The 21,647-nt window shown below is 40.2% G+C and overlaps 1 protein-coding gene across 1 annotated transcript; it reads left to right on the top strand.

Annotated features, from left to right (window-relative positions):
* Positions 1 to 2,696: 2,696 nt before the first annotated feature.
* Positions 2,697 to 20,730, top strand: LOC136162896 (acidic mammalian chitinase). Its single transcript, XM_065927325.1, has 11 exons — positions 2,697 to 2,721; positions 4,114 to 4,143; positions 4,703 to 4,904; positions 12,458 to 12,514; positions 13,483 to 13,648; positions 17,359 to 17,483; positions 17,896 to 18,019; positions 18,305 to 18,490; positions 19,214 to 19,333; positions 19,421 to 19,562; positions 20,489 to 20,730. Exons 1-11 carry the CDS (start codon positions 2,697 to 2,699, stop codon positions 20,728 to 20,730), a joined length of 1,419 nt encoding a protein of 472 aa, XP_065783397.1.
* The last annotated feature ends 917 nt before the right edge of the window (positions 20,731 to 21,647 follow it).

Here is a 21,647-nt window from a genome sequence, read left to right as displayed (position 1 = left end):
TATGAAAATGTTTCTCTTAAGCTATGTTAATGTACTATGAATTTACCCCAGACGCTGTCTTCAAGTTGGTTCTGCCAAATGGCTCAGAATCTACTTGACAAACCAGTATGTTATACTCAGATATTGTTCCCCTAATCTATGTAAATGAAACTGTATGGTAATCTGCCCTTCTACAAGATTCAAGTCAATCATTTTATGGCCTGGGATGAATCATCTGGTGCCATTCTGAGTTTTAAGACATTCCTTTCTTTTCATTAACAGATGGCTAGTGGCTATATAACATCCAGTTGAAGACTAGCTGGGAGGTTCTCTTTCTGCCCCCTTCTGATGTCTATGTCAGAAGCTTTCTCTATCTCCTTTATACTTTAATAAAACTTTAATACACAAAAGCTCTGAGTGATCCAGCCTTGTCTCTGGCCCCGGATTGAATTAGTCTCCTCCAGAGGCCAAGAAACCCAGCATCTTATCATTCAGCAACAACCTTTCAGGATCAAACCCACGTCTCTTATATCTCCTGCATTGGTAGGTGGATTCTTTACCACTGAGCCACCTGGGAAACCCAAAGTTGGTTTTATTCACTTGCAAAAAATAAATTCTTAATAATACAAACATCAAGCATGATCTCTGGCATATATAGGTGCTTGTAGTATTTGTTGACATTATTTTTATAACTGAAATCCCTGACAGCACTTCTACCAAACTTTCTTTGGTCCTATGAGTGGGAACAAAACACCCAGGACCTAATCATCACTGGGTGAATGAGTACAATTATTTAGTTTCTAAATGTGATAAAAATAAAAATCAGTCTATATCTACAGTAAATCTGCTAAGTTACTGGCATCCCACGATGGGCACTCATATGTCCACCAACTGCTTTCCAAGTACTGTCATAAGACAGCATCATGGAAGCAACCAAGGCAGTGTGCACTAGAGGACATAAGTATTTCAGAGGAAGGAGAGATCTTTGAGCTTCAAAGAGAGGATCCAACCTGGGCTTTGAAGAACTGTAATACTGAGTTAGGTGGTGAAGAGTAGGTGAAGACATTACATGTAAAGTATGGAGAGACAGTGTGAGCAAAGGCATGCAAAACATGTTGGGGACAAAGAATAGATCATTTTGGCTGAAGCAGAAATTTTTTTATAGGATAATAGTAGTGTGTAATGTTTAGGAGGGTGGATTGGAATTAATTTTAAACTAAAAATTCTATAAAAGGTCACGATGCAAATATTTCTATTAAAAGAAACTCTTCAATATCATCACTATCATCTCTCCACAAAATATTTTTGAACATTTTCTAGATGTAATTTGGACCTGTGGATTAGGGAGTTTTCACTGACCTCCAGAGGGTACATTTTGGGAACCATATGTTCTTAGATAAAATTACTATATAATCATGACTAAGGTTGCTCACATTGGGTGGCTCAGAGGTAAAGAATCTGCCTGCCAATACAGGAGACAGGGGTTCCAAACCTGGGTAGGGAAGATCCCCTGGAGAAGGACCTACTTCCTTCTGGAAACCCACTCCAGTATTCTTGCCTGGAAAATCCCATGGACAAAAATTCTGGTGGACTACAGCCCATGGGGTCACAAAGTGTCGAACATGACTGAGTGGCTGAGTACACATGACTAAGATCATTTCAAAGAACAGGTGTACATGGAATATTACTCAGTCATTAAAAAGAATTCATTTGAAGCAGTTCTAATGAGATGGATGAAACTGGAGCCCATTATACAGAATGAAGTAAGCCAGAAAGATAAAGACCATTACAGTATACTAACATATATATATGGGATTTAGAAAGGTGGTAATGATAACCCTATATGCAAAACAGAAAAAGAGACACTGATGTACAGAACAGACTTTTGGACTCTGTGAGAGAAGGCGAGTGTGGGATGTTTCGAGAGAACAGCATTGAAACATGTATATTATCTAGGGTGAAACAGATCACCAGCCCAGGTTGGATGCATGAGACAAGTGCTTGGGCCTGGTGCACTGGGAAGACCCAGAGGGAGCGGGAAGAGAGGGAGGTGGGAAGAGGGATTGGGATGGGGAATACATGTAAAACCATGGCTGATTCATGTCAATGTATGACAAAACCCACTTCAATATTGTAAAGTAATTAGCCTCCAACTAAAAAAAATAAATGAGAAAAAAAAAAAAAAAGAACAGGTGTGGGTAGAATGTTCATAAAGTAGCACCTAATAAGATGAAATTTCCTTAGATTCTGATTGTATAAGTTACGTAAGACTAATTCTACAAAGAAAAAATATTTAAGAACAGCTAATACCTTCCAAGGATTTTTAGTGTTTACTTTCCAATAAATACATGCTTTGATGCCAGACACGAAATACCCACAGCATAAATACCTAATCATAATGTTTAAATGGATGCTTATCAGCCCCAAGAACTGCCAAAAAACCTATCAGGCTTGTACTTTTCGTGGTGATGGTCTCTACCACCCTGTTAGGAGACATGATGTTTTGTCCTTATTAAGCAGAGGAGGTGGTGGGGGAGTGCAGGTTGGAGGTCCATGAGTGGTTGTTTGCAGGGGAGGAGATTTGTTGACTTACTGATTAGCTATATACACATCTGGATTAGATGCTCTCCCCTTGGAAGATATCCTTTGTGATGACCTGGTAGTCAGATGGTATAAAAGGCAAATCCAGGCTCTGCAAGACCAATATGACAGTAACCATGGCAAAACTTATTCTCCTCACAGGTGAGTCTGTAATTGGAGATGGAGCCTTATTCTTACCTGATTTCTTTTCCTCTCTGAATCTGAAAGGCATGAAGTAGTCTTCACACATAGCTCTATGCTTTTTTAATCTTCTTTCATCATTTCAAGTTTCCAAGAGCATCCTGACATGCACAAATATGCCTGCTTCTAATTCTCTTCTCAATTGACTATGACAGCATTTCTATCTTCACTGATGCCATGAGCACAGTCCTGAAAGAAAGGCTAGTTTTCTCCCAATGCTTGCCTTACTCTCCCATCTCTTGTTGGGTTGTTTCCTTTTCACTATTCATCTTCCTACACCAACTCATTTTAATTTGTATTATTTTTATTTACATGCTTGTGTTTTGGGTCTATCTTTTTCAGAGGTGGAAATCAGTAGGAACTGAGATACAGTTATGCAAGTTGTCTTTTTTCCTACTGTTTTCAGGATTATTCCTCTTTTATCCCTTTCTGTTCTACTATGCTGCTGATATAAAAATATCATAAATTCAATCATTTAAATGGGTAGTTTCTGTACCTTGTTTAGAGCCAAGTAGTATCCACAGCTTATTAGTTGCTCTAGAGCTGAGATTTACCAACTTTTTATAGCTTCAGCTTTTCCAGAGATCTCCAACTCAATTTATAAAACAATCAGCTCAAAAGTGCTCTGGTAGAAGCCAGGGAATGCCATCTGGAATCTTGCCTCACAGTTCCTAGTTCTTCTCTTCTGCTATAAGTGTTCTTAAACTTGGTTTAAATAAATCCCAAGGCTCCCGAAGATACTGAGTTCACTGATTTAGAGGATGCTTTGTGTGTGAAGGTTGTATTCATCCAAGTTAAGGACAGTGAAACATGGATGGGTGTGTAGCCACTGAGTAAATTTTGGATAGTTTCAGTAAGTAGATCTTCCATAGATAGTAGACTTCCAACTCTGCATTCAATAATGTTTGTTACTGACATGGAAGTGGAAGAATAGGGAGGCATGCTCATTTTTTACTAAGAGAAAGGAAGTGCAGCTTTATTGTTTGTTGTCGTTTAGTTGCTAAGTTGTATCCTACTCTTTTGCAACTCCAGGACTGTAGCCCACCACACTCCTCAGTCCTTGGGATTTCTCAGGCAAGAATACTGGAGAGGGTTGCCATGCTTTCCTCTAGGGGATCTTTCCAACCCAGGGATCAAACCCGTGTCACCTGCATTGGCAGGCAAATTCTTTACCATTGAGTCACCAGGGAATCTCTTTGTCTTCCTTAAAAAGCCTACTATTTGGCATAACCCCTGAGTGCCACTTGGGTTGTAAACATCTGTGACCCGTAGCATCGTACCCAAGGCCTCAGAATTATATTTGACAAGATATAGATAACTGGTTCAGAATTCATGTTGTTTCTTTCTCTCTAGGTCTGGCCTTTCTGCTGAATTCTCAGCTAGGTAAGTCATGGACTCCGTATTTTATTCTTGACATGTTTCCCTACCATAGACCTCCAATCCCTGTAAATTATACAAAATGCAATTTTTGTCTGCTTAATGTATTAAATGTTATTTTTTCATATCCCAATATTACTTTAAAAAAATATACTAAGAGATAAGCTGTACTAGGGAAAGAAAGCTACTGTCTTCTTCACAAACAGATGGGTTTGATGCACTGGCTGCTACTGCTATCCTATTCAGCATGACCACCTGAGTTATACATTAGTATTCACTGGGCTTCATAGGAGGACTACCAGGCATCTTTTCTTAAGTGGTTCTCCAGCTTAGCCAAGATCACAAAGTGAATCTGTTAAAGTTCAAAATAACCAGCCTCAAGTCAGTGACTGGTTCCCACATTAGAAGCTTTGAACTCATTAGTGAAAATGTTCCTACTAACCAACCCTGCACAGAGAACAAGCATCTGAGGCAAAGGGAGGCAAACAGAGGCAAAGGTAACACTTACAGCACATTTCAGTGGTACCTAACTCAGGCCACTGTTCTTACTTCTCACTATCCTCAGGTTCTGCCTACCAGCTGGTATGCTACTTCTCTAACTGGGCCCAGTACCGCCCAGGCCTGGGAAGCTTCAAGCCTGACAACATCGACCCCTGCCTCTGCACTCACCTGATCTACGCCTTCGCTGGGATGAGTAACAATGAGATCACCACCATTGAATGGAATGACGTGGCTCTCTACAGTTCTTTCAATGACCTGAAAAAAAAGTAAGAGAAAGGGGAGATATCTGAGTTAGTATCTTCCAGGCTAATACTTCCCAGACATTAATTAATGTGCAAACAAGTCATTCTTAAAATGCAGTTCAGGTTCAGTGAGTCTCAGGTGGACACTGTATTTATAACAAGCTTCCCAGTGATGTTGATGCTTCTTATCCAGGAACTGAACTTCAAGTATTGAGACTATAATAACATAAAACATTGCCTGCTTTAGGTAGTACTAAAAAATTAGTTCTGTTTCTCCCTTCCTTTCTCTATCAATATATTTTTTAATTGCTCCTTTCAAGGCAAGTTTTTTTGTTTTTGTTTTTCAATTGGAGGCTAATTACTTTAAAATATTGTGGTGGTTTTTGCCTGATATTCACATGAAACAGCCATGGGTGTACATGTGTTCTCCATCCTGACCCTCCCTCCCACCTCCCTCCCCATCCCATCCCTCTGGGTTATCCCAGTGCACCAGCCCTGAGCACCCTGTCTCATGCCTCGAACCTGGACTGGCAATCTGTTTCGCATATGATAATATACATGTTTCAGTGCTGTTCTCTCAGATCATCACACCCTCGCCTTCTCCCACAGAGTCCAAAAGTCTGTTCTTTATATCTGTGTCTCTTTTGCTATCTCACATATAGGGTCATTGTTACCACCTTTCTAAATTCCATATATATGTATTAACATACTGTATTGGTGTTTTTCTTTCTGACTTACTTCACTCTGTATAATAGGCTCCAGTTTCATCCACATCATTAAAACTGATTCAAATGCATTTTTTAATAGCTGAGTAATATTCCATTGTGTTTATGTACCACAGCTTTCTTATTCATTAGTCTGCCGATGAACATCTAGGTTGCTTCCATGTCCTGGCTATTGTAAACTGTGCTGTGATGAATATTGGGGTACACGTGTCTCTTTCAATTCTGTTTTCCTCCGTGTATATGCCCAGCAGTGGGATTGCTGGGTCATATGGCAGTTCTATTTCCAGTTTTTTAAGGAATCTCCACACTGTTCTCCATAGTGGCTGTACTAGTTTGCATTCCCACCAACAGTGTAAGAGGGTTCCTTTCTCTCCGCACCCTCTCCAGCATTTATTGCTTGTAGACTTTTTGATAGCAGCCATCCTGACTGGCGTGTAATGGTACCTCATTGTGGTTTTGATTTGCATTTCTCTGACAATGAGTGATGTTGAGCGTTTTTTCATGTGTTTGTTAGCCATCTGTATGTCTTCTTTGGAGAAATATCTGTTTAGTTCTTTAGCCCATTTTTTGATTGGGTCATTTATTTTTCTGGAATTGAGCTGCTTGTATATTTTTGAGATTAATCCTTTGTTTGTTTCTTGTTTTGCTATTATTTTCTCCCATTCTGAAGGCTGTCTTTTCACCTTTCTTATAGTTTTCTTTGTTGTGCGAAAGGTTTTAAGTTTAATTAGGTCCCATTTGTTTATTTTTGCTTTTATTTCTAATATTCTGGGAGGTGGATCATAGAGAATCCTGCTGTGATTTATGTCGGATAGTGTTTTGCCTATGTTCTCCTCTAGGAGTTTTATAGGTTCTGGCCTTACATTTCGATCTTTAATCCATTTTAAGTTTATTTTTGTGTATGGTGTTAGAACGTGTTCTAGTTTCATTCTTTTACAAGTGGTTGACCAGTTTTCCCAGCACCACTTGTTAAAGAGGTTTTCTTTTTTCCATTGTATATCCTTGCCTCCTTTGTCGAAGATAAGGTGTCCATAGGTATGTGGATTTATCTCTGGGCTTTCTATTTTGTTCCATTGATCTATATTTCTGTCTTTGTGCCAGTACCATACTGTCTTGGTGACTGTGGCTTTGTAGTAAAGCCTGAAGTCAGGCAAGTTGATTCCTCCAGTTCCATTCTTCTTTCTCAGGATTGCTTTGGCTATTTGAGGTTTTTTGTATTTCCATACAAATTGTGAAGTTATTTGTTCTAGTTCTGTGAAAATACCGTTGGTAGCTTGATAGGGATTGCATTGAATCTATAGATTGCTTTGGGTAATATACTCATTTTCACTATACTGATTTTTCTGATCCATGAACATGATATATTTCTCCATCTATTTGTGTCCTCTTTCACTTCTTTCATCAGTGTTTTATAATTTTCTATATATGGGCTTTTTGTTTCTTTAGGTAGATTTATTCTTAAGAATTTTATTCTTTTCATTGCAAAGGTGAATGGAATTGTTTCTTTAATTTCTCTTTCTATTTTCTCATTGTTAGTATATAGGAATGCAAGGGATTTCTGTGTGTTAATTTTATATCCTACAACTTTACTATATTCATTGATTAGCTCTAGTAATTTTCTGGTGGAGTCTTTAGGGTTTTCTATGTAGAGGATCATGTCATCTACTAACAGTAAGAGTTTTACTTCTTCTTTTCCAGTCTGGATTCCTTTTATTTTTTTTCTTCTCTGATTGCTGTGGTTAAAACTTCCAAAACTATGTTGAATAGTAGTGGTGAGAGTGGGCACCCTTGTCTTGTTCCTGACTTTAGGGGAAATGCATTCAATTTTTCACCATTGAGGATAATGTTTGCTGTAGGTTTATCATATATTACTTTTATTATATTGAGATATGTTCCTTCTGTGCCTGCTATCTGGAGATTTTTTTTTTTTTATCATAAATGGATGTTGAATTTTGTCAAAGGCTTTCTCTGCATCTATTGAGATAATCATATGGTTTTTATCTTTCAACTTATTAATGTGGTGTATCACATTGATTGATTTGCAGATATTGAAGAATCCATGCATCCCTGGGATTAAGCCCACTTGGTCATGATGGATAATCTTTTTAATATGTTGTTGGATTCTGTTTGCTATAATTTTGTTAAGAATTTTTGCATCTATATTCATCAGTGATATTGGCCTGTAGTTTTCTTTCTTTGTGGCATCTTTGTCTGATTTTGGTATTAGGGTGATGGTGGCCTCATAGAAAAAATTTGGAAATTTACCTTCCTCTGAAATTTTCTGGAAGAGTTTGAGTAGGATAGATGTTAACTCTTCTCTAAATTTTTGGTAGAATTCAGCTGTGAAGCCGTCTGGTTCTGGGTTTTTGTTTGCTGGAAGATTTCTGATTATGGTTTCAATTTCTGTGCTTGTGATGAGTCTGTTAAGATTTTCTATTTTTTCCTGGTTCAGTTTTGGAAAGTTATACTTTTCTACGAATTTATCCATTTCTTCCAAGTTGTCCATTTTATTGGCATATAGTTGCTGATAGTAGTCTCTTACAGTCCTTTGTATTTCTGTGTTGTCTGTTGTGATTTCTCCATTTTCATTTCTAATTTTGTTCATTTGATTCTTCTCCTTTTGTTTCTTGATGAGTCTGGCTAATGGTTTGTAAATTTTATTTATCTTCTCAAAGAACCAGCTCTTAGCTTTGCTGATTTTGGCTATGGTCTCCTTTGTTTCTTTTGCACTTATTTCTGCCCTAATTTTTATGATTTCTTTCCTTCTACTAACCCTGGGGTTCTTCATTTCTTCTTTTTCTGGTTGCTTTAGGTAGAGAGTTAGCTTATTTATTTGATTTCTCCTCTGTTTTTTAGGTAGTTTTGTATTGCTATGAACGTTCCCCTTAGCACTGCTTTTACTGAATCCCATAGGTTTTGGGTTGGTGTGTTTTCATTTTCATTGTTTCTATGCATGTTTTGATTTCTTTTTTTATTTCTTCCATGATTTGTTGATTATTCAGAAGAGTGTTGTTTAGCCTCCATGTGTTTGTATTTTTAATAGTTTTTTTCCTGTAGTTGACACTTAATCTTACTGCATTGTGATCAGAAAAGATACTTGAGATGATTTCAATTTTTTTGAATTTACCAAGGCTAGATTTATAGCCCAGGATGTGATCCATCCTGGAGAAGGTTCCATGTGCACTTGAGAAAAAGGTGAAATTCATTGTTTCAAGTTGAAATGTCCTATAGATATCAATTAGGTCTAACTGGTCCATTGTATCATTTAGAGTTTGTGTTTCCTTGATAATTTTCTGTGTAGTTGATTTATCCATAGGTGTGACTGAGGTATTAAAGTCTCCCACTATTATTATGTTACTGTTAATTTCCCCTTTCATACTTATTAACATTTGCCTTACATATTGTGGTGCTCCTATGTTGGGTGCATATATATTTATAATTGTTATATCTTCTTCTTGGCTTGATCCTTTGATCATTATGTAGTGTCCTTCTTTGTCTCTTTCCATGGCCTTTTCTTTCAAAATCTATTTTATCTGATATGAGTATTGCAACCCCTGCTTTCTTTTGGTCTCCATTTGCATGAAATATCTTTTTCCAGCCCTTCACTTTCAGTCTATATGTATCCCTAGATTTGAGGTGGGTCTCTTGTAGACAGCATATTTAGGGGTCTTGCTTTTGTATCCATTCAGCCAGTCTTTGTCCTTTGGTTGGGGCATTCAACCCATTTACATTTAAGGTAATTATGGATAAGTATGATCCCATTGCCATTTACTTTGCTGATTCGGGTTCGAGTTCATAAACCTTTTCTGTGTTTCCTGTCTAGAAGAGATCCTTAGCATTTGTTGGAGAGCTGGTTTGGTGGTGCTGAATTGTCTCAGCTTTCGCCTGTCTGTAAAGCTTTTGATTTCTCCTTCATATTTGAATGAGATCTTTGCTGTATACAATAATCTGGGTTGTAGGTTTTTCTCTTTCATCACTTTAAGTATGTCTTGCCATTCCCTTCTGGCTTGAAGAGTTTCTATTGCAAGATCAGCTGTTATCCTTATGGGGATCCCTTTGTGAGTTATTTGTTGTTTTTCCCTTGCTGCTTTTGATATTTGTCATTTGTGTTTGACCTTTGTTAATTTGGTTAATATGGGTCTTGGGGTGTTTCAATTTGGGTTTATCCTCTTTGGGACACTCTGGTCTTCTTAGACTTGGGTGGCTATTTCCTTCCCCACCTTAGGGAAGTTTTCAACTATTATCTCCTCAAGTATTTTCTCAAGGCCTTTCTTTTTGCCTTCTTCTTATGGGACTCCTATGAGCTGAATGTTGGGGCTTTTAACATTGTCCCAGAGATCTCTGATGTTTTCCTCATTTCTTTTAATTCTTTTTTCCTCTCTGCTTCATTTATTTCCACAATTCTATCTTCCACTTCATTTATCCTATCTTCTGCCTCAGTTATTCTACTGTTAGTTGCCTCCAGAGTGCTTTTGATCTCAGTTATTGCATTATTCATTATTGGTTGACTCTTTTTTTATTTTTTCTAGGTCCTTGTTAAACTTTTCTTGCATCTTCTCAATCCTTGTCTTCAGACTATTTATGTATAACTCCATTTTGTTTTCAAGATTTTGGATCATTTTTACTATCACTATTCTGAATTCTTTTTCAGGTAGACTCCCTATGTCCTCCTCTTCTGTATGGTTTGGTGGGCTTTTGTCATGTTCCTTTACCTGCTGAATATTTTTCTACCTTTTCATCTTGTTTAGGTTGCTGTGTTTGGGTGGCCTTTCTCTATGCTGGAAGTTTGTGGTTCTTGTTTACTGTGGAGGATCCCCCCTGTGGGTAGGGTTGGACGGGTGGCTTGTCAGAGTTTCCTCGTTAGGGAAGCTTGTGTCAGTGTTCTGGTGGGTGGAGCTGGATCTCTTCTCTCTGAAGTGCAATTAAGTGTCCAGTAGTGAGTTTTGAGGTGTCTATGGGTTTGGTGTGACTTTTGGCCGCCTGTATTTTTGTGCTCAGGGTTATGTTCTTGCATTGTTGGAGAATTAGCTTGGAATGTCTTACTCTGGAACTTGTTGGCTCTTGGGTGGTGCTTGGTTTCAGTGTAGGTATGGAAGCTTTTGGATGAGCTTTTGTTGATTTATGTTCCCTGGAGTCAGGAGTTTTCTGGTGTTCTCAAGTTTTGGATTTGAGTTATGATGTGTCTGTGCATGCTAAGCCGCTTCAGTCATGTCCCACTCTTTGTGACCATATGGACTATTGCCCACCAGGCTCCTCTGTCCGTGGGATTCTCCAGGCAAGAATACTGGAGTGGGTTGCCATGCTCTCCTCCAGGGGATCTTTCCCATCCAGGGACTGAACCCACATCTCTTATGTCTCCTGAATAGGCAGGCAGATTCTTTACCACTAGCACCACCTGGGAAGCCCAAGCCCTTTCAGAGTGGTATTTCTTAAACTGTGACCTATTATTGATCTTGCATCAAAATCACATTTGAGGCAGTTGATAAAAATCTCAGTCCCTAATCCAACTGAATCATAGTCTTTGAGAAAGGGGCAAAACACCCGAAAATTTAATGTTATCCTTCAACTCTGGTCCTTGTACTCTATTCTTATCTAATCTGATGCTTGAGAACCACTAGTCCAGACAATGTTCATGATTCTAAGCCAATTGATTCATATTCATGATCACAGAGTCTGAGAAAGTAATTATGTCCAAGCAACACTTACCATTTCAACTGATAGGATAGAATGTAAGATTTCCCAGTACAGTCCTATTTTTAAAAAACCTAGTCCTATGGAACAGAAACTCATAAATGAAGGTCTTAAAGAGCTTAACCATGAAGTGGAGGAGAATTTTACAAGACACTTACTTGCTGCGGTTTAGCCTAGGCATACTGGAAGCAACTTCAGATGCAAATGGGCTTCCAACATTAAGCCCGAGAAGCAGAGAAGAGGAACTTGGAGAGCTTGATGCAGGGATAGCTGCAGAGAACTTCCAGGACAAGACCCAGGAGATCCTGCTCACCCATCAAGTGTTGCCCTGAAATATCCATCCCAAGCAAAGTGTTTGCCCTAATAGTGTTAGTCGCTCAGTCGTGTCTGACTCTTTGTGACCCCCCTGGACTGTAGCCTGCCAGGCTCCCCTGTCCATGGGATTCTCCTTGGAAAATTACTGGAGTGTGTTGCCATTTCCTTCTCTAGTGGATCTCCCCAACCCAGAGATCGAACCCGGGTCCCCTGCATTACAGGCAGATTCTTTACCTTCTGAGCCACGAGGGAAGCTCTGTAGTTTCATAGCATCAACCTACTTTTTTTTTCAGTCTTTTACTATAATATTTTAAACTATAGTATGCTTATATGTCTCTTCTATATGCTAAGTTTCTTCAGTCGTGTCCGGCTCTTTGCGACCATCTGGACTGTAGCCTGCCAGGCTCCTCTGTCCATGGGCTGCTCCAGGCAAGAATACTGGAGTGGGTTGCCATTCCCTTCTCCAGGAGGTCTTCTCTACCCAGGGATCAAACTTGCTTCTCTTATGTCTCCTGTATTGGCAGACAGATACTTCACCACTAGCGCCACCTGGGAAGCCCATGTTCCTTTTAACTCATGGATAAACTGTTCTTTTATTCTCAAGGGAAAAGAAAACAAAACAAAACAGTCTTCTAATTTAGATTTCTCTAAAGAACTCTGTGCATTCATAATGACAACACAAATAATTTTTATAAGAAAGTGTTCTGTAGTGATGGGAAATTGTTCTACAGAGTATCTTATCAAGACAACATTAAAGTTTATAATCAGACCTGATACAAAGCATTATTTTTAAATTGAGGGATTCATGGATTTTGAAGTTTTTCTTTTCTCTACTTTGTTTTATAGGAACAGCCAGCTGAAAATTCTCCTGGCCATTGGAGGCTGGAACTTTGGAACTGCCCCGTAAGTCCTCTATGAGAGAGCTTGATGTTCATTTAATTTGCTATGGATAACAGGTTCGCCCAGTGTGACCCATGTCCCTTCAGATTTCATAATCCGCCACTGCTGCTAAGTCACTTCAGTCGTGTCTGACTCTTGTGTGACCCCATAGATGCAGCCCACCAGGCTCCTTTGTCCCTGGGATTCTCCAGGCAAGAATACTGGGGTGGGTTGCCATTTCCTTCTCCAATGCATGCATGCAGGCTAAGTCACTTCAGTTGTGTCCGACTCTGTGTGACCCTATGGACAGCAGCCCACCAGGCTCCTCTGTCCACGGAGTTCTCTAGGCAAGAATACTGGAGTGGGTTGCCATTTCCTTCTCCAGATTTCATAACCTAAGACGGGGCATTAAGGATGTACATTAAACAAATATGCTACTTAAATAAATTACTACACCAGAATCTCAATACTAAATAGAACACAATTTATTGTATATGTTACATTTATATGGATATTCTAGGACTCCATTCAGAGAGATTCAGTTACTGAGACTTCAAAACAATCTCTTCTTAAAGTATTTGAGAAGCACAATGACTGAGAAGAGTGCTATAGCACTTTTCTCCATTTACCTTCTGGAAGAAAGAAAGAGAAAGTCATGAAAATAAATAAGGAAACTCTTTTAAGGGCATGTGAACTTCAGAGACCATTTAGAGAGACAACACATTGAGCCAAAGTAGACAGGCATTCAAAGCAACAGGTCCAACTTGGAAGAAAAATCAGAGTTGGGTGGATAACAAAGTAAAGAGAACATTGAGGTACCATGGCTGGCAGAGTAGTTATATAAAGAAGTACAGGAGAAAACCAGCAATATACTTTTATCTCGGCTTTGGGTCCTAGTGAAAAGCTTTGAGGCAAAAATATAGGAGTTTGACTTTCCAACAAGATGTTGTGGCCACCAAGACCTCACTCTGCCTTCTTTGAATCTCTCTCAGTTTCACTGCCATGGTTGCCACTCCGGAGAACCGCAAGACTTTCATTTCTTCAGTCGTTCAGTTCCTGCGCCAGTATGGATTTGATGGGCTGGATTTTGACTGGGAATACCCTGGCTCTCGTGGAAGCCCTTCTCAGGACAAGCATCTCTTCACTGTCTTGGTGCAGGTGAGGAGGAATGTGGCAGCGTTGAGCCCAAGAAAATCCAAAGAAGAATTCTTTGCAAGGAGAATATGGTGGTTCCAGAATGAAAGTAAACTGGAGTTTAGATTTATAGGATCTTTGCATCACAAAGATTCTTGGATATCATGCCTATATTCCATAACCTTTGATAACAACAACAAAAACATTACATGGGTTATGTGCCAGGCACAATTTTATAAGCTGTTTTTAAAGTTATAGCCCATTTCATCTTCATATGTAGATGATACTATGATAAAGTATCATATGATAAAGATACTATAAGTATAATAACGTTTATTTTACAAATGAGAAAGCTAAAATATGAAGAGTTTAAGCAACCTAACATCAAATAACTAATAGGTGTCATAACTACCCATGTAGTCTGGGTACTACATGGGTACTAATGAGTACTAATTTTTTTAAGAATTTTTTAGTAATCTAGAGATACGGCAAAACTCATGTTTTAGGAGGATTACTCTGACTTTAACCATGGAGGATGAATTAGAAGGAGGTAGGTAGACAGGGAGAGAGTTAGGACCCTATTACAATAACTCAAGCCAGAAAGACTGAGGACCTGAACAGAGATCCTAACAGTGAGGACAGAAAGAGGAAGTATACAAGAGATATTAGGAGGGTAGAATCAATAGGATTTGGAGACCAAATGGAAGTGGGGAAAGAAAGAATTGATTTTACTTTGGTCCTCTTAACTAAGATGGTAAATATAGGAAGAAGGTAGATTTGAAACAAGAAGAAAAACTCATTAATTTGTCTTTGAACATGATGAGAGAGAGGAATTTGTAGGGCACCATAAGAATGCCCAATAGACAATGGATGAATAGATATTGGATGAATGACAAACGGGTGCTCAGGACAAGAACTTAATTTGATATATTGTATTGACATCATCAACAAAGTTAAATAATTAAGAGATCACTGAGGAAAAATGAACGGAGTGAGAAAAGCAAGGATGGCTTTAGATTTCAGTTCAGTTCAGTCACTCAGTCATGTCCGACTCTTTGCGACCCCATGAACTGCAGCACACCAGGCCTCCCTGTCCATTACCAACTGCAGGAGTCCACCCAAACCCATGTCCATTGAGTCGGTGATGCCATCCAGCCATCTCATTCTCTGTTGTCCTCTTCTCCTCCTGCCCTCAATCTTTCCCAGCATCAGGGTCTTTTCCAATGAGTCAGCTCTTCGCGTCATGGGGCCAAAGTATTGGAATTTCAGCTTCAGCATCAATCCTTCCAAAGAACACTCAGGACTGATCTCCTTTAGGATGGACTGGTTGGATCTCTTTGCAGTCCAAGGGACTCTCAAGAGTCTTCTCCAACACCACAGTTCAAAAGCATCAATTCTTCAGCCTTCTTTATAGTCCAACTCTCACACCCATACATGACCACTGGAAAAACCACAGCCTTGACTAGAGGGACCTTTGTGGACAAAGTAATGTCTCTGCTTTTTAATATGCTGTCTAGGTTGGTCATAACTATCCTTCCAAGGAGTAAGCGTCTTTCAATTTCATGGCTACTGTCACCATCTGCAGTGATTTTGGAGGGCAAAAAAATTAAGTCTGACACTGTTTCCCCTGTTTCCCCACCTATTTGCCATGAAGCAATGGGACCAGATGACATGATCTTAGTTTTCTGAATGTTGAGCTTTAAGCCAACTTTTTCACTCTCCTCTTTCACTTTCATCAAGAGGATCTTTAGTTCCTCTTCACTTTCTGCCGTAAGGGTCGTGTCATCTGTATATCTGAGGTTATTGATATTTCTCCTGGCAATCTTGATTCCAGCTTGTGCTTCATCCAGCCCAGGATTTCTCATGATGTACTCTGAATACAAGTTAAATAAGCAGGGTGACAATATACAGCCTTGACGTACTCCTTTTCCTATTTGGAACCAGTCTGTTGTTTCGTGTCGTTGTAACTGTTGCTTCCTGACCTGCATACAGGTTTCTCAAGAGGCAGGTCAGGTGGTCTGGTATTCCCATCTCCTTCAGAATTTTCCACCATTTATTGTGATCCACACATTGGCATAGTCAATAAAGCAGAAATAGATGTTTTTCTGGAACTCTCTTGCTTTTTCAATGATCCAGCGGATGTTGGCAATTTGATCTCTGGTTCCTCTTCCTTTGCTGAAACCACCTTGAACATCTGGAAGTTCACGGTTCACGTATTGCTGAAGTATGGCTTGGAGAATTTTGAGCATTACTTTACTAGTGTGTGAGATGTGTGCAGTTGTGTGGTGGTTTGAGCATTCTTTGGCATTGCCTTTCTTTGGGGTTGGAATGAAAACTGACCTTTTCCAGTCCTGTGGCCACTGCTGAGTTTTCCAAATTTGCTGACACATTGAGTGCAGCACTTTCACAGCATCATCTTCTAGCATTTGAAATAGCAGAACTGTAATTCCATCACCTCCTCTAGCTTTGTTTGTACTGATGTTTCCCAAGGCCCACTTGACTTCACATTCCAGGATATCTGGCTCTAGGTGAGTGTGAATCACAACATCGTGATTATCTGGGTCATGAAGATCTTTTTTGTACAGTTCTGTGTATTCTTGCCATCTCTTCTTAATATCTTCTGCTTCTGTTAGGTCCATACCATTTCTGTCTTTATTGAGTTCAACTTTGCATGAAATGTTCCCTTGGTATCTCTAATTTTCTTGAAGAGATTTCTAGTCTTTCCCATTTTATTGTTTTCCTCTATTTCTTTGCATTGATCACTGAGGAAGGCTTTCATAGATTTACCCTCCCCCAAAATAGACATTTTTCATATACTATCTGTTATACCAGATTGTCTGCCAGTATCCAATAATTTCAACATTAAGTAAATCATTGGTTGAAAAATCAATCCATTTACTTGTTGATCAGCTCTAGTGATCAAAAAGAACATCTATATTCTTAGTCAAGGCATACTTCCAGTCACAATTAATAACTTTCAATCATTGGTTCTAGCTCTGTTCACTGAACTAACAAAGAATAAAGCTTCTCCCTTTGGTAATATATCGGCTGGTCCAATATTTGAAGACAGCTATACTATCTTGTTAATAATTTTTCATCTTCTAGTTAAATAACCTAGTTCATTTAATAAGTATATGTATGACAATCTTTAGACACATTCTTCACTGGAGCACACTTTGGTACACCCTAATAATGCAGTTATGAAAACTGAATTCAGTACTCAGGATGAGATTAGAGTCACACAATAAAGATGGATTAACCTCTAGCATTGAGTGGGAACCTATCACCTGGCTGTTAATAGCTTCCCCATTGACCAATTGAACTTTTCACTTGTTGGGATGTCAGTCCAATAAAGTAGCTCATTTACTGGACAAAGGAAAGCAAATTTCTGTACTGCTAAAACCTGTATATAAATTATTACAGCAACTATAACTTCATAGTGCAGTGATATAAGTAGAGCTCTGACTGATCATCTGGGATCTGGGTTTTGGTCATGACCTGGCTACTAACTTGCTGGGAGAGTTTGGTGAAATAATCTAACTTATACACATATTAGCTATAAAATTAATACTATCAATCCTGTCTACTTTATAGGGGTATTGAGAAACAAAAGTAAGATAAAATATGTGAAAGCACTTTGAAAAAGTAAAGCATTATACAAATATAAATTTATTAATAGTTAAGGAGTTGAAATCAGTTTCATAGATGCTTTACTATACTTGATTATTCTATAGGAAACACGTGAAGCTTTTGAACAGGAAGCTGAGCAAACCAACAAGCCCAGGCTGCTGGTCACTGCGGCAGTAGCTGCTGGCATCTCCAATATCCAGGCTGGCTATGAGATTCCCCAGCTATCCCAGTGAGTGACTCACCTTATCCTCAAACCTCTTGCAGGCATCACTCTTGCAAGGTAGACTTGTCCTTTGTCTTGCTACCCAGGGACTTTGTTTAGCGTGTTTTGGAAATGGTATCTTTTGCTCGCGTAAATGTGGGACATAATTACTGTTGTTATTTAGTCACTAAGTCATGTCCAGCTCTTTTGGGACCCTATGGGCTGTAGTCCACCAGGCTCCTAGGTCCATGGAAATTCCCAGGCAAGAATATTGGAGTGAGTTGCCATTTCCATCTCTAGGGGATCTCTCTACCCAGGTTCAGAACCTGTGTCTCCTGCATTGGCAGGTGAATTCTTTACTGTTGAGCTACCAGGGATGCCCACATAAGTGTGGGAAATAGCCATGGGAAATGCTTTACAACCCTTATTCTAACCTCAGGTACCTGGACTTCATCCATGTCATGACCTATGACTTCCATGGCTCCTGGGAAGGCTACACCGGAGAGAACAGCCCTCTCTACAAATACCCAACTGACACTGGCAGCAATGCTTACCTCAATGTGGTGAGTCTCCACACAGATGCAGATGCAGACCAGAGATGTTGTAAATTACATGCAGATTCAGGGACAAAACAAACATAAATTCTGCAAAAGTCTCATTTGGCTAACTCTCCTAAATGACCAATTTTATCTCATTAACTATAACCTCACCAAAATATTTTTGAAAAAGTACAAACTAATCTATGTCATGAGCATCATTAAATTTTACCTGTTAGGTCAGTGGACTAGCATAACTAAGCATGGGGTCTTCAGCTGGGTGGGTCTCTAACTCACCTGCTACCTTTTCAGGAATATGCCATGAACTACTGGAAGAACAATGGGGCCCCGGCTGAGAAGCTTATCGTTGGATTCCCTGCCTATGGACACAGTTTCACCCTAAGAGACCCTTCCAACAATGGCATTGGTGCCCCCACTTCTGGCGCTGGTTCTGCTGGGCCCTATACCAGGGAGGCTGGGTTCTGGGCCTACTATGAGGTAGGTACGCTGGGCTGTACAATTGGAATTCTAGGAATGCCATGTCCTGTGCTGCACAGTATGCTTAGGGCTAGAACCTACAAGAAGCTTGAATGTTCATTCTGTCTACTATTTACAAACTTTAACACAAATATTATTCCAAACACTTCAGGTGTGTAAGTAACCTATTCATTTACCTAATCCAGTATGAAGATTCATAGTGTGGAATATCCCTTCAAAGTACAATTGTTGTTTAGTCACAAAGTCATGTCTGACTCTTTTGCAACTCCATGGACTAACCTGCAAGGCTCCTCTGTCCATGGGATTCTCCAGGCAAGAAAGCTGGAGTGGGTTGCCATTTCCTTGTCCAGGGGATCTTCTCAACTCCGGGGTTGAACCCACATCTTGTGCATTGCAGGTGAATTCTTTACTGCTGAGCCACCAGGGAAGCCCATTCAAACAGCACACTGCATACTTAAGGTCATTTATATTAACACATAAGGGAATTAAGTAACTATCTCCCACACTGATGTGGGTTCCCAAAATCAAGCACTAAGAATAAGGCTAACATCTGAGTATTTCAAAAACAACTTGTTCCTATTTACTGCAGGTAAAAGGCCATAATTAGAAACCTGTGGACCACAATTGGAGACATGACAGGAAAAAAAATCAAAGAGGAAGGTGTATGTTTTATTTTTCATGGGAGTCATATTTAAAGGATTTTAATCTCTTGGCTTTTTAAAGATCTGCACCTTCCTAAAAGATGGAGCCACTGAGGTATGGGATGACTCTCAGGATGTGCCCTATGCCTACAAGGGCACTGAATGGGTTGGCTATGACAATGTTAACAGCTTCAGAATCAAGGTAAGGTCAGCCCCTCCAATGTGCTGTCAGCTCAGCCCAGAGTCTCAAGAAATAAAATGATTCCTGGTGTCCTCAATCCTTAAATAGGCTCAGTGGCTTAAGGAGAACAACTTTGGAGGTGCCATGGTCTGGGCCATTGACCTGGATGATTTCACAGGCACTTTCTGCAACCAGGGCAAGTTCCCCCTGATCAACACCTTGAAGGATGCTCTTGGCCTGAAGAGTGCAAGTAAGTGACAGTAGGGGAATGCCCAGGGTGTATAGATGCTCCTTTTCCAACTCAAGACAGCCTAACATCTTCCCATTCCCTTTACCCCCAGGAGTTTCCTCATTGCTGTTGCCTGGCTGAGAGACAGGCACTTAACATTCTTTCCTCGTTAGCAGTTGTATGCTCTAATGAGAAACCAGGTCTGCTGGGAGGGTTTTCCAGGTCTACTAAGTTTTAAAGGTGTGGAAAAGCCTCAAGAAACTAGACTGGCCTTTAATATTAGCATTTACTTTTCTATGAACCCCTTATTAAAAGTCTTCTTCAGCCTGCCTGGGGAGACTGAATAACAAACCCTGAGCAGTACTGGGGTGGGTTTAGAGTTAAGTCGTTGTATCCAACTCTTATGACGCCATGGACTGACTGTAACCTGCCAGGCTCCTCTGTCCATGGAATTCTCCAGGCAAGAATACTGAAGTGAGTTGCCATTTCCTTCTCCAGGGGATCATCCCAATCTAGGAATCGAACCCAGGTCTCCTGCATTGCGGGTAGATTCTTTACCAACTGAGCTAAGAGGGAAGCCCATACTGACATATTTCAGGGGAAGTACTAATTCTCTAAATTTTGTCCAGATTTTCTCTTAGAGCTTATCTGCTCACCACTTAAACCCAAATCCTAGAAAAGCATTTTGCATATATTGGATGCTCAGTAAAAATTTTTAAAAATGATTTTAGCATCTTAAGAGAGAACTTTTAAAATTTAAAACCAGGCTGGCTTGAAATTAGGGCTGCTCTTAATTCCTAAGTATGGAGTTACCTTGTGAGCTTCTCAGGTGTCAGGACCCAGAGCGAACAGCAACCCATCTCCAGACCTCAGCTCAGGCCTACTAGTTCTTCACCTCTAGGTGAATCTGGGAGCCTCTGCCAGGTCTGCTCTTTGTGCTTTTTCAGCCTGTAGCACCTCCACTCAGACCACTGAGCCCAGCAGCAATCCTGGAAACGAAAGTGGGAGTGGAAATGAGAGCAGCAGCTCTGAGGGTAGAGGATACTGTGCCGACAAAGCTGATGGCCTCTACCCAGTGGCAAATAACAGAAATGCCTTCTGGAACTGCGCAAATGGAATCACATATGAGCAGAACTGCCCGACCGGGCTTGTCTTTGACACCAGCTGTCACTGCTGCAATTGGGCATAAAACTGACCTGTGTTTCCATTTCCTAGGGTACAAGTCTCCTTTGCCTAGCACACCTCGTTCCTACCTATAGAGTTCTGCAATAAAACGCATGAGTTAAAACATGAGTGTCTTTGGTTTTAAGTGATTGGGGTGGAGACCTTTCTAGATGTGAAAATATAGGCTGTGCATGGGCTTGGAGTGGCAGAAGAGTGTGTGTGAGGAACTCATGGCACCAGCAACCTCACAAGTCTTTTATTTGCTTAGGTTGATCTTTATGAAGGTTGAAAGCTGTCAGAAGGAAATTTATGCATGTTTGGAGTTGGCAGGGGATGAAGTCATGAAGAAGATAGGTCTCTAGTTTGGTGAGTGTCCTTGGTAGAGAGCCAAAGTGATTCTGGGAGTCTTAGGGGCACAGGCCTGTTGACTTGCTCAAGGGACAGAAGGCCAGGGCATTCTCTCCATGCCTGCTAAAGTCCTGGAGCTGGTCCAACCCCCTGAATTGTCAGCATTGGGAAGGTCTGTGCAGTGGACTCCTCTGGGGATATCTGCTTTTCTCAGGAGTGAAAGAAGAGGTCCCTTCCTTGAAACCATATATAGTGGTCACTTGCGGCTATAATTGTACTGCATCACAGCCTCCCCTGGCTTGGCTGATTGACGGGGGTAGACATCAGACTCACAAGGGCTACTCAGATTATCACCCCTTGGAATCTACAACAGAGAACAACGAACGGCTGTCAGTGTCTGCGAGTGGCTTTGCCTATAATACATAAGTTCAGGCTCTGTAGAGGGAAGTCGAGGAGAAGGGAAAGTTGCTGTGGATGCAGAGCAAGAAGATTATACAGTGGGGGGGAGATACGGAGAAAAGACACGATGAGAGATGGAGAGAGAACATTTATTGATGGCTTTCCAACTCTTGATTCTAGCTCTTTCCTGAGGCC

This window comes from Muntiacus reevesi, chromosome 1 (assembly GCF_963930625.1).
Source record: "Muntiacus reevesi chromosome 1, mMunRee1.1, whole genome shotgun sequence".
NCBI classification, from domain to species: Eukaryota; Metazoa; Chordata; class Mammalia; order Artiodactyla; family Cervidae; genus Muntiacus; species Muntiacus reevesi.
The sequence above is the reverse complement of the archived record's forward strand: the minus strand, read 5'-3'. Positions and strand labels throughout refer to the sequence as shown.